This window comes from Giraffa tippelskirchi, chromosome 4 (genome assembly GCF_054371585.1).
Source record: "Giraffa tippelskirchi isolate mGirTip1 chromosome 4, T2T-mGirTip1v1.2.pri, whole genome shotgun sequence".
Lineage (NCBI taxonomy): Eukaryota > Metazoa > Chordata > Mammalia > Artiodactyla > Giraffidae > Giraffa > Giraffa tippelskirchi.
In genome coordinates this window covers 88,452,205-88,465,358 of record NC_137278.1, presented here as the reverse complement: position 1 = coordinate 88,465,358, position 13,154 = coordinate 88,452,205, and the positions used below count along the sequence as shown (strand labels likewise).

The 13,154-nt window shown below is 49.4% G+C and overlaps 1 protein-coding gene and 1 pseudogene across 15 annotated transcripts in view; both read right to left on the bottom strand.

Moving 5' to 3' along the window:
- The window catches only part of DYSF (dysferlin), a 226,425-nt gene extending 214,917 nt beyond the window's left edge, over positions 1–11,508 (bottom strand). For 7 of the 15 annotated variants that reach the window (XM_081590434.1, XM_081590440.1, XM_081590435.1 and 4 more), the window contains exon 1: positions 10,831–11,508. In XM_081590434.1, coding sequence (XP_081446560.1) covers positions 10,831–10,918 — 88 coding nt within the window. In that variant the 5' untranslated portion in view covers positions 10,919–11,508. The remainder of the gene's footprint in view (positions 1–10,830) is intronic. The other 8 variants (XM_081590397.1, XM_081590393.1, XM_081590401.1 and 5 more) reach the window with 2 other exon arrangements.
- LOC145544528 (ATP synthase F(0) complex subunit C1, mitochondrial pseudogene) lies at positions 1,121–10,315 on the bottom strand (annotated as a pseudogene).
- Positions 11,509–13,154: the final 1,646 nt, after the last annotated feature.

Sequence of the window (13,154 nt, the reverse complement as noted above, 5' to 3'; positions counted from 1 at the left end):
AACAACTGCACAACAGCACTTTTCCTTCTTAGGTCTCATCCCAATTGTAAGCAATGCCTATTTGTTTAATTGCTGGTTTGATGTCTAGCTAGATGGTGAAGTCGGTCAATAAGGGGAGAGACCAAGTTTGTCTCAGGCAGCCAGGTGTTCCCAGTGCAAGCAAGGGCTGGTCTGAGGTTGGTGTGGTGGACATTGTACTTGGCTGTATCCCTTACACCCTAAGATGTAGTTAGGCAGGCAGGTCTCAAAGAGGATACTACTGCCCTCTACGGGGAATTTTGGATATGATGACTAGGGATATTTTTTACCATCACAATGATTCCTGGCTTTGCTGTTTTCCCCAACACATCACACCCTGCCCCCCAGACCTGCTCTAATGGATCAGAGGCAGCATAGGAAATCTGTGGAACTTTTACAAACACTTGGCTTATGTCCAAGGAACAGGGTCTTCATACACTTGCTCTGTACACCAGAAAAACAGCAGCTGGTGGCATGAGCCCTGGACACTTCTTAGGCTTCTTTTCCCATCCCAACTTCCAACTTCACTTCTCCCTGATTGGATGGTTGACTGCTCCCTTGGAGACATCATCCTGGAGCTTAATCCTCAAGGGGGCTTCCTCCCAAGGGGACTTGCATCAGGAATGTAGCTCTTGTGGACAGGGTGCTAAGATCCCCTCTTGTCCCCCTCAAAGTCATTCTCCCCTCCTTCCACAGAAATGTTCCCAGGACTCTGACCTGGACACATGGTCACCCACATAGATAGACTACATTTCCCAGAATTCCCTCACAGCTAGATGTGGCCAGGAATCCAAGTGATGACCTAGACGATAGGAAAGTGTTATTCTCTCAGTTGTGTTCCACTCTTAGCGACCCCATGGACTGTAGCCTGCCAGGCTCCTCTGTCCATGGAATTCTCTAGGCAAGAATACTGGAGTGGGTTGCTATTCCCTTCTCCGGGGATCTTCTTGACCCAGGGATCTTACTGGGTCTTCTGCATTGAAAATCAATTTTTTTTTTTAAAGAGAAACATTGTGTTTAATGGTAGAAGTTAGCACACTCCAGCACTGAGCATGGCCTGAAGTCAAAGCAGCAGGGGTGGGTAGGTGACCTCCATTGAGCATCACATGGTGAAGAGGATGAGGAGGGTGACCACCAAACAGAAAAGCCCCATAGCCTCAGACAGGACAAAGCCCAGAAGGGTGCTGGAGAAGAGCTGCTGCTTCAGAGATGGGTTCCTTGCATAGCCAAGGATCAACCTGCCAAACACTGTTCCAATGCCAGCCCCTGAACCAGCCATACCAACTGTGGCAGCCCCAAAGCCAATAAACTTGGCCGCTGTGTCAATGTCCCGGGAGACAACACTGGTCTGAAATTCCAGCTAGGCCACCTGGAGTGAGACACTGCTGTAGGAAGGCTATTCAGATGGGCTCTTTGGCCTACTCAGGAAGGAGGCAGACACAGGCCTGATCAGACCCCTGGTACAAGAGCAGATCAGGGCAGGAGGAATGAGTAGTGCTCTGGTGGTCTATATTTTTTTCAGTCTGTATTCCCACTGTCCTACTGCCGCTGCTCGGACCACAGCACTCGCCCAGCTGAAGATGACTGACTCATGTCCTGGTTTTACCTTTAAGTGCAGGCGGATTCTTTACCCTGTGTTGCAGGCAGATTCTTTACCATTTGAGCCACCAGGGAAGCCTCAATGAACAGGAAGGCTAACGCTGTCCTGCCCAGGCTGCAGTGGAAACATACCCCAAATCATCATATCCAAAATACCCACTGGGGGCAGTACTATCCTCTTTGAGAACCACTGGTTTAGCCTCATCATGGTATGGAAAGGACACTGGAGAGCCAAGCACAATGTCCACCACACCAACCATGTTGTCAAAGGGACCGCAAGGTATAGCAGAGAAACAGGACAGAAGGATCCGGGAGCCTGGGCAGCCCAGTGGGTCAGAACTTTACCAATCAGGGCTGCCTACACAGCAACCATTATGAGAGAGAGACCATCATGCATGCCCGCCACCATCAGTTAAGGCTCGCTAACCAGCAGCCAAATCTGCATCCTACCTGAGGGCCCAGGTAAGGGTAGCTCCTCAGCACCCTAGGCAACTCCAGCCCCACTGCAAAGGCGACAGGGTCGGCTTAGGAGTCACCATCGGGGAGAAAGTGGGTAAAAGTGTTCTTGACCTGCAGTGGCTTGAAGCAGGATTTCAGTTCTCAGCCAGAGACTGAAATCAGGCCACGGTAATTAATAAGAGCTCTGAGTCTTGGCCACTAGACCACTGGCCACTGAAACGACCCTGGCCCATATGGCTTTGTGGAAAATGAATTTCCACAAAGAAACAAAGTAGTGAATCAAGTGTTTACAAGGAGGGAAAAGAGTACATGTGGACAGACACACAGGCAGGCTGAGAGAGCTGCACCCTCGTGGTAGCTTAAATTGCTTTTATGGGGCATTTCTTCTGGGTTTCCTGTGGCCAGTCATCCTGCTTTGCCTTGTTCTGATCTGTACTTGGCTTATCTCAGGGTCCTCCCATGTGTGTGCATCTCTTAGCCAAGATGGATTCTAGCCAAGAGGCCTATGGGTAGGTTGACATCACTTACTATGGGGTGGAAGCCCCTCCTTTTTTGACCTCCAAGAAGCTTTTCTGCACATGTGTAACTGGGAAGGTGTCCTTGATTTTAAGAATGAGGAATATGTGGTCTCTTATCTCTTGTCTGGTCATGCTTTGCTTCTCCTCCCTCCTGCTGTTTTGGGGTATCTGTCCACAGCAGACAAAATCTAGCTGTTCAGCCTGGGGCCTATCTCCTGCCTGAAGGGGACCTGTTTTGAAGCTGAGTTTGCATAGCAAGCCCAGTTTTTACCTAAAATTTCATGTTAACCACAATGACATTTCAGAGCTAAAAGAGGTAAGAGGGGAGGGGACTAAAGCTCACCCCTGCCATCCCAATGGTGGAATCACAGATAGGTGCTGCCTGATCATCTCAAGTGAGAGGAGACTGGCTGCCTATTCCCTGAAGAGTCCATGACCAAGGTCTCCAGGATTAAACACAATGCCGTCAGATGCTGCCACTGGTGTCTCAGGGACACAGCCGCCACAGAGACCTGTTGTCTTTGATCAACACAACCTTTTACGACAAAATTGTACTTTAAACATTATGAGATATGGATTTATAGCATCCGTTGAAAAATCAGAAAACCTGGCACGTGAGCCCTAATTTTCTGCCTAACACTGATTATCTGGCCCCTCTGGCTGGAAGCGTGCATCTCAGCTCGCCCTACACCACCACTCACCCAAATATGCATGTGCTTCTCCCTCTGGCCTTAGTTACACCACTGGCCAGGCTCCCCTGAGGATGCGGGTTTATGACCCTCTTCTGTCACCTATTTGGAGTCCTTCCTTCCTGCCAGTCAAGAGGAGTTACTTCAAGGAGAGCCCCTTCTTGTTCTTGGAGTTGGTCCACTGGTCTCCTCTAGCTCAGTTCTCTTAAAGTCTGGGCCTTTTTTTTCCTCAAGGCCTCACATGGGGTATACAGGAAGCAAATAAACCTTGCCCTCTGCTTCCAATAACATCAACCTTGAAATGAACACTCTGCATGTGAGCTTCCAGGATTCCTCAGGGCACATTTGTCCAAGTCCAAAGACTCACAGGAGTACAAACAGTCCAATGCATCCTTCTGCCCCACCTCCACATTCATTGAAGACACTGGGTCCCGTGGATATCCCGATACAATCAGCTGGGATTAGAGGGACCCACACATGTCTGCCAGGGGTGTCAGGCAGCAATGATTCTGGTTACGGCCATGATCACATGACTGACTGCCCAGGAAGAATATCCCACTGCAGGAACAATTAGATGGCCCTGGGCGTCCATCGCAGTCCTTGCTTTTCTAGCCGTGTGTCCCCAGGCATGAGATCTGACCTTTCAAAGTCTATTTCCACTTCTATAAAATCAAGAGAATGTTACTTCACAGAGCTCTTGGGATGATTAAAGCAAACACCAGGGCTTCCAGCCCAGAGCCTGCCTGGCTCACAGGAGATGCACAACTGCTAACATTTCAGCCTAATGAACCAATCTGGGAAGAGACCAGCAAGCAGGAAGAAAAGAGAGAGATTTGGGCCTGTAGAGAGAGCCTGAGAAGGTTTGTGGGCCCAGGGAGTCACAGGAGGGATGCTCGTTCCAAGAAAGATCCAGTCCGATGGGGAGGGCCACAGCCAGCCATCAGGCAAGTGGACAGGTGCCTTGGCCTCAGAAAGGACTGCCCTGGGGAGGGCTCCCAGAGGAGACAGGGCCAGAGTCCCCTGGGGCTGAAGGGATGGCCACTCACCACTCAGCACAGTGTGCCCAGTCTGATTGGACAGTAAATGAACCAACAGAGCTGGTGATAGGACTGACGGCCAAAAAGATAGTGAAAGACTTTTTGGATGTGTGCAATGATTTCTTAGTACATGTACAATACATGTTAACCATAATAATAATTAGAATAAATATATATATAATCATATATTATAATAGTGAAATAGTTAATGTGTATTTATGTGTCAGGCATTATTCAAAGTGTTTTATAGGGAATAACACATAAACTCTTCAGAACCATCCCTCCAAAACAGGTACTATTTTTTTTTTTTTATAAATTTATTTATTTTAGTTGGGGACTAATTACTTTACAATATTGTAGTAGTTTTTGCCATACATTGACATGAATCAGCCATGGGTTTACATGTGTTCCCCTTCCTGGACCCCCCACCCACCTCCCTCCCCATCCCATCCCTCTGGGTCATCCCATTGCCCCGGCCCTGAGCCCTTGTCTCATGCATCGAACATGGAATGGTGTTCTGTTTCACATATGATAATATACATGTTTCAATGCTATTCTCCCAGAACGTCCCACCCTCACCTTCTCCCTCAGAGTCCATAAAATTGTTCTATGCATCTGTGTCTCTTATTCTGTCTCGCATATAGGGTTATCGTTACCATCTTTCAAATTCCATATATATGCATTAGTATACTGTATTGTTGTTTTTCTTTCTGGCTTACTTCACTCTGTATAATGGGCTCCAGTTTCATCCATCTCAGTAGAACCGATTCAAATGTATTTTTTTAATGGCTGAGTAATATTCCATTGTGTATATGTACCACAGCTTCCTTATCCATTCGTCTGCTGATGGACATCTAGGTTGCTTCCATGTCCTGGCTATTGTAAACAGTGCTGCGATGAACATTGGGGTACACGCGTCTCTTTCAATTCTGGTTTCCTCGGTGTATATGCCCAGCAGTGGGATTGCTGGGTCATATGGCAGTTCTATTCCCAGTTTTTTAAGGAATCTCCACACTGTTCTCCATAGTGGCTGTACTAGTTTGCATTCCCACCAACAGTGTAAGAGGGTTCCCTTTTCTCCACACCCTCTCCAGCATTTATTGCTTGTAGACTTTTGGATAGCAGCCATTCTGACTGGTGTGAAATGATACCTCATTGTGGTTTTGATTTGCATTTCTCTAATAATGAGTGATGTTGAGCATCTTTTCATGTGTTTGTTAGCCATCTGTATGTCTTCTTTGGAGAAATGTCTGTTTAGTTCTTTGGCCCATTTTTTGATTGGGTCGTTTATTTTTCTGGAATTCAGCTGCAGGAGTTGCTTGTATATTTGTGAGATTAATTGTTTGTCTGTTGCTTCGTTTGCTATTATTTTCTCCCATTCTGAAGGCTGTCTTTTCACCTTGCTTATAGTTTCCTTTGTTGTGCAAAAGCTTTTAATTTTAATTAGGTCCCATTTGTTTATTTTTGCTTTTATTTCCAATATTCTGGGAGGTGGGTCATGGAGGATCCTGCTGTGATTTATGTCGGAGAGTGTTTTGCCTATGTTTTCCTCTAGGAGTTTTATAGTTTCTGGTCTTACGTTTAGATCTTTAATCCATTTTGAGTTTATTTTTGTGTACGGTGTTAGGAAGTGTTCTAGTTTCATTCTTTTACAAGTGGTTGACCAGTTTTCCCAGCACCACTTGTTAAAGAGATTGTCTTTTCTCCATTGTATATTCTTGCCTCCTTTGTCGAAGATAAGGTGTCCATAGGTGCGTGGGTTTATCTCTGGGCTTTCTATTTTGTTCCATTGATCTATATTTCTATCTTTGTGCCAGTACCATACTGTCTTGATGACTGTGGCTTTGTAGTAGAGCCTGAAGTCAGGCAGGTTGATTCCTCCAGTTCCATTCTTCTTCCTCAAGATTGCTTTGGCTATTCGAGGTTTCTTATATTTCCATACAAATTGTGAGAGGATTTGTTCTAGTTCTGTGAAAAATACCATTGGTAGCTTGATAGGGATTGCATTGAATCTATAGATTGCTTTGGGTAGTATACTCATTTTCACTATATTAATTCTTCCAATCCGTGAACACGGTATATTTCTCCATCTGTTTGTGTCCTCTTTGATTTCTTTCATCAGTGCAAAACAGGTACTATTATTATCAACATTTCATATGTGGGGAAACCGAGCACAGAGTGGTTAAGTAACTTGCCCAAAGACACACCACTGGAAAGTAGCAGAGCTGGAACGCCATATCCAAGGTCCCAGGGAGTCCGGGTGTAAAGCCAATGCTCTCAGCTACCATCCTTCTCTCACTCTTGTTCAGTGCTCTTACCCCACTGGAAGGTGACTGAGGCTTCACTCCTGAGCCCCCTCCCCCACACTGGATTGGCTAAGCTGGGGGCCTATGCTTACACTGCTCCCTTTCCAGAGGCCCCCAAGTGCCTGCCACACCCACTGCAAGCTGCCCACCTCAGTGCCACAGGATGCATGACCCTAGTCTCAGCTTATCAGACCCTTAACAGCCACCACAGGCCTAACAGAAGGCTTGAAATGGCCTAGCACAAGGTTTCTGCCCAGAGGGAGCACCTGGACCACGCGGTGACTGGTCCTGCAAGATGCAGAAGGGCAGAGACCCCTCTGAGATAAGAAAGCATCCTTCAGACCAGAGAATGAGAACGAGGACGTCAGAGTCCGAGGGAGAAAGAGAGCCAGTGGCGGCAGGGACAATGTGTGAGGCAAGACAAGGTGTGAGGGGCCACGTGCAGACGGAGACTGGGCTCCAGGGTGTGAGCCAGAGCCGGGTTCATTCCTGTCCCTCCACCTTTTACTGCTTGTCTTTTGCAAATCAGAGCTAAGGCCAGAGGGAAATGGTGGAGCAGTTAAAGACAACAGGGTTCCAGAGCCAGAGTATGTGGGCCTGAATCCTAACTCCACTAATGACTAGTGTATGACTTAACTTCTGTGTGGTGTAGAGTGGGGGTGATAATGGTTACTACCCTATATGGCTGCTAGAAGGATTAAGGATCTACATATAAGGGGCTGGTACAAATTGAACAACTTGAATATGATAGAGCTAATAGTTCAGTTCAGTTCAGTTCAGTCGCTCAGTCGTGTCTGACTCTCTGCGACCCCATGAATTGCAGCACGCCAGGCCTCTCTGTCCATCACCAACTCCCGGAGTCTACCCAAACCCATGTTCATCGAGTCGGTGATGCCACCCAACCATCTCATCCTCTGTCGTCCCCTTCTCCTCCCGCCCCCAATCCTACCCAGCATTAGGGTCTTTTCCAATGAGTCAACCCTTCGCATGAGGTGCCCAAAGTATTGGAGCTTCAGCTTCAACATCAGACCTTCCAATGAACACCCAGGATTGATTTCTTTTAGGATGGATTGATTGGATCTCCTTGCAGTCCAAGGGACTCTCAAGAGTCTTCTCCAACACCACAGTTCAAAAGCATCAATTCTGCGGCTAATAGTAAGTGAGCTTTATTTAGAACATTGCTTACACCTAGGAAGCACAGTATCAGTTAAGTACATCTCATAGGATTGTTGCCGGTTTTAAAGAAACAGCATCTGTAAATAGTACATTGTTTGTGCTTAATGAATGACAATTCTCTCTCATTTTGATGAATACACATGTTCAGAATAGGAATCCCCCATCTTGGGTCATTTGTCATACACTGCAGCCTGGCACTTGCAGCCTGGCACTCCCCCCACTTTGATTCAGCCCAGCCTGGGTACCCCACGCACAGCCCTGCCTAGCTCTGGCTCGGGTCCAGGGTGCCTTGTGTGTGGGCAGTGCATGGTATGCTTTTCAAAGCACTTTCTTATTCATGAGCACAGACGCTGAGAACAACAGAGGGCATGATGATGGAGGTGGTGTGGTGGGTGCTTTGGCCACTGTGTAACCTTGGCCAGGGCCCTGCACTTCTCTGGGCCTATCTGCTCTGCTCATCTGTCAAAGGGGATAATATCCCTGCCCATTGGCCTCATAAAGCTACTGTGAACAGGAAGTGAACTTAGGCAGGCATGGAGGCACCTGTTAAATGACGGGATATTCCAAACAGGTAGCCAAAGGAGGGGGGTCCATGGTTTCAAAACCTAACAGGTCTGGGAAGGCCAGTTCCCGGTCAGTTGGTGAGGGAAGGCTTCCCAGAAGGGCGTTCTGCTCTGAGTAGTGTGTCCCTGAGACCAGAGTTGCTAAATGTAATCATTTAGCAACTTGTCCCTGGCCAGGAGGAGGAGGGGGAGCTGGCCTGATGCTGCGGGGAGGCCGAATTTGGATATAAGTTAAGAGCTTGGCCAACACACAGGAAGTGGATTGTGGCCAGGGCTAGGGGAGGGAGGGCCTGTGCTCCCCATAACTGCCTGGCAGTGACTGTGATGGCTGGGAGTTGGGGCATCCAGACAGCCCCCTCTGAAGGCTGGGAGCACTCCCAGACAGCACAGAAAACATACTTCCTTCACCACCAGGGAAGGGGGAGCCCCCTCAGAGGAGCCAGGCTGCAGGCAAAGGGGAGGACTTCAGACTGACAGCAGACAGATGCGGGGAGGGACTCATTCCCGGGGGAGGATAGAGGATGAGCGATTGCTCCACAGACAACCCTGGGGCTGAAGTAGGAAATCATGACAGGAGAGGAGCCACTCCAGAGGGACTTCCGGTGGGTAAAGCACTTCTAGGGTTAGAAAGTGCTCCCCCATTCATTAACCATTCTTCATTCTTTCCTTTCTCTTACTAGGGTTCTGAGCTTGGTCTGGGGAAAGTGTGTGTGTATTGGGGGGAGGTGTTGGGAGGTGGGAGTGTCATCAGAGAAGGTGGATGAAAATCTGGTTCAGGCTGAGTGGTCATCAGGGGAGACAAGGTCCCTGAGAACAGAGGCAGGAGCGCCAAAGTGGCCCTTCTTGCATTTCATTTGTACTGGATGCTGTTCACAGGGCAGGCTCAGCCCTGGGACAGGGATGAGGGGCTGGGTAGGGTGGATGTTCTGAGGGAGACGGATGCTCAAAGCCCAGGCTGCTTGTTTTCCTCTGGCAGCAGCGTATCCTCCCTCCCCTCAGCCAGTGGCTTATTTACAGAGTGGATGGTGCTGCCAGGAGGTCTGCAGCTCCAAGCTCAGGGCCCTCAGCTAGGCTGCACATCCAGGCCTTACAGATGAACCACTGTCCAGGCCTGCACAGAGCTGAGGTTGTAGAAGAAGTGTGGAGGCACCCACCCCCCCGCCCTGCCACCCCATTCATGCCCTCATTCTCCCCCTGAAAACACCTTGATAAAGCTCATTTCCAAAGGCAACTGTAGGAAACTGGTCAGAACAGTTCAAAGCAAGGTGTCAGGAAAAGAGCACAGCCGGAGAGTCACCTCCCCCTACCCCTCAACCTGAAAAGAGCACATTGCTTTCCAGGCCAAGGGCCCATTCAGCAACTTCTCTTTCAGAAACCTGAAATCTCACCCCCAGGAGTGTGTGTGTGTGTGTGTGTGTGCGTGTGCACATTGCTGTGGACACATGCCTGCATTCTGTGAGTTTCTACTCCTTGGACCTTGCAAGTGTCACATGCATTTCATGTGTGCATGTGTCTGGGAGCCAATGGGCACAGGGGTTCTAGGAACAGGGAACCAGAAGCTCATGAAACTAAAAGGAAAGGTCCATTGGATGGCCAGGGATTTCTGGAGGCCTGGGATGTAGCTAGATCTTGAAGGAGAAAGGGAGTGACAGGTATAGAGGCTGAGAGCAAACCCACAGGGTGGGTGGGGCAGCGGGCCCACATAATCTTGTTCTCCGGTCCTTGTCCTCCAGTAAGGCTCCAAATACACAGGCGCGGTGTATAGACCCCAGCTCTGGCTCCGCCCACAGTAAGTACCAGAGAAGCAGCCTGAGCCCAGCCCTCACCTCCGGGAGAAGTCCATTCATCACCATGAAAGACCTTCCCGTGGAAGGTCTCAGTCTGATGGGGGAGCAGGCTCCTCCATCTGATGACGGGGATGCCACCCCCAAAGTGCTGAATTTCCCGCATCCTGTGCCAGAAAGCAAGAGTAGGACCCCTGGACCAATGGGCGGTGCCTCTGTCCCCAGCGTGCGCCTGCCTGCAGGCCCACCCTGTGATAGAGAGCAAAGGCCGAGGGCAGCCGCCAGGCCCCAGCCAAGGCAAGAGAGCTGGATTATAAATAGGCCCAGGACCAGTCCTCCGGGGAGAGGCGGGGAGCCCTGCAACACAACGCTTTGCAGCACACAATGCAAAAAGATCTCTTTTAAGAGATCCGGGGAGTGCGAGGATAGATGCTGGTCCTGCCCCCCAGGCCCCTCCCAGCCCCAGCCGGGGCTCAGCTTCCGGACCACTGACCACCTCTCCCTCTAGCCTCCATTTCTCCGAGTCGCCTGTCTCCGAGTGAGGGTGTTTTTGGAACACTCAAGGTCAATCTGGCCGAGGAGTCTCATCTTTCACATTCAGGTGTTCGAGGTGGAGAGCCGCGGCGTCCCCTCTCCAACTCCCACCCCCTCTTCCCCGGAAGGATCGCGGGCCCCTCCTACCTGCAAACACCGCGGAGCAGTAGGCATCGCTGATGTCGGTGTCAGGGGTGTGGACGTTCTCCGCGTAGAGGATGAAGACCCTCAGCATGACTGATGGGAGTGAGGATCCCGTGCACCCAGAGCGTGGAGAGGGCTGGGGAAGGTTGGGGATTGCCGAGGCGCAGCTCGTGGATCCCCTCACAGCAGACGGCTGGTGGAAGGAGGCTGGCTCGGATCACTGATTCTCAGCTCAGAGCAATGGCTCTTGAATGAGAAAAAACAGGCCAGTCCCGGGCTGCTCCAGTGGCCTCTACTCGGTCCGCGCCCCGGGGTACGCTTAGCCCGCTTCTCAGCGGGTGCTCCAAGAACAGGGGCTTCTGCTCATCTTCCACCCGCGCCGCTCTGCGCGAGCTTGGCTAAGCTGTAATTCAATGCTCCGGCCGCAGACTCTCCCAATGACAAGGCATTTTGCACCTGGCGGTGGAACAGCGGACTGGGCGGCGGCCGCGATGGCTGAGGACTGGACCAGGGTTCCGGGCGCCCAGCGCAGTCCAGATCTTGCTCCAGGACGGGAGAAAGACTTGGTCCCTCCCCCGACCGTCCACCTCGGGCAGTGCGCGACGCCAAGCCGGTGGCCTCCCACCGCGGGAATTCCAGCACTCTCCCTCGCAGCCAGCCAGACCGGCCCGAGAACGCTCTGGGGAGCAGGCGCAGGGCCGGCACTTTCCAGACAGAAGACCAGAGTAGAGGAATTTCATTGAGTAGCAGCGCTGGCTGCCTTAAAAACTTTGTACCCTTCTTCTCTGGTTGTAAAAACAACACATACTACTTTTAACAAAAAGCATAAAAGAAAGAAATCGCGGAGTCCGAAAAAAATACAATATTAATATTTGGTTATTTACCAACCCAGACTTTTTCCTTTTAATTGCATGCATATACGCATGTTGTTACGGTCTTTATCCTATGACTGAGATAAAAGTGTCTGTGCAGTTCTGTGTCCTGCTTTTTCAAGTAATACTTCCTTGCATCATTAAATATTCTTTACAAAGTTTTTTTTCAATAGCTACTTGATTTTCTATCATATGAATATATTAAATTCTCAAGGCTTTCTCCTATTGGAGCATATTTAGGCTCTTTCCAGTAGTGAGAAATCACTTTTTATATAAAAACTGGGATATATACCTGTCTTGAGCCCCTCTCTGCTTGTTCCTCAGTTGGGATTTCTAGCTTTGGAGCTATAAGGGCACAGGACATGCCTTTTTTTAGGTCCTAGTACCTGTTGCTAAACTGCTTTCCCGGAGCTGTGTGGACCCACTCCCAGCAGTTGGGTGACTCACCTTCTAAAGTGGGCCATTTGGATGGGTGTGGGTGTGCAGCTGTCAGCAAAACTCCTCCCCCAAGAGCCCACTGGGGTAGTACACACTCCCAGGGCAGGAAGGATCAGATGCTGGCTTTGGCTCATATGAAGGTACCAGGAGGTAGCAATACTTCCCCAAAGATCTGTGATTTTAAGATCAGAATAGCAGACATTTTTTGTGATCGCTTATGGTCCTCCTGCTACAATCTGTGCCTCTTTGCCCCTAGCACAATATGTGATTGGGGGGGGGGGGGAATGAGGGGGCTTAAATTTAATCATTCATTTAACAGATATGTATGGAGTCCTAGAGCATGTCAAGCTCTGTCCTGGGTGATGCGGACACAGAGGTGAACCTAAGTGACATTGTCTCTGTTATGGGCTGAATCGTGTTCTCCCAAAATTTGGCTATTGAACCATTGACCTCAGTTAAGAAGGTGATTAAGTCAAAAGGTGATTAAGGCTGTTAGAGTGGGATCTAATCTAATACAACCCAACAGGTTCTTATACGAAGAGGACATTTGGATAAATGAAGAGATACTAATACCAGGGAGGCATGCACACAGAGGAAAGAACATGCAAGGACACTACAAGGAGAGGGCATCCGCAAGCCCAGCAGAGAGACCTCAGAAGAAACCAGACCTGTTGACCGACAGATTGACCTCAGGCTTCCAGCCTCCAGAACTGTGAGAAGACAAATTTCTGTCATTTTAAGTCACCCAGCTTGTGGTATTTTGTTATGGCAGCCAGAGAAAACTAATATAGTCCTAGACCTCAAGGAGTTTCCACTTCAGTAGAGGAAACTGGTGCTTATAAAGTAACCAAGCCAATCTCACACCATTCCAGTAAGTGCAATAAAGTAGAGAAAATGGTGGTGCTTGACAGCAGATAGCAAGGAGCCCTTATCCAGTCCTGGGACAGCGAGAGGTATTTGAGGTGAGATCTGAAGGCCAATTAGTTCACTGGGCAAGACTGGAGGCTTCCCCGGTGG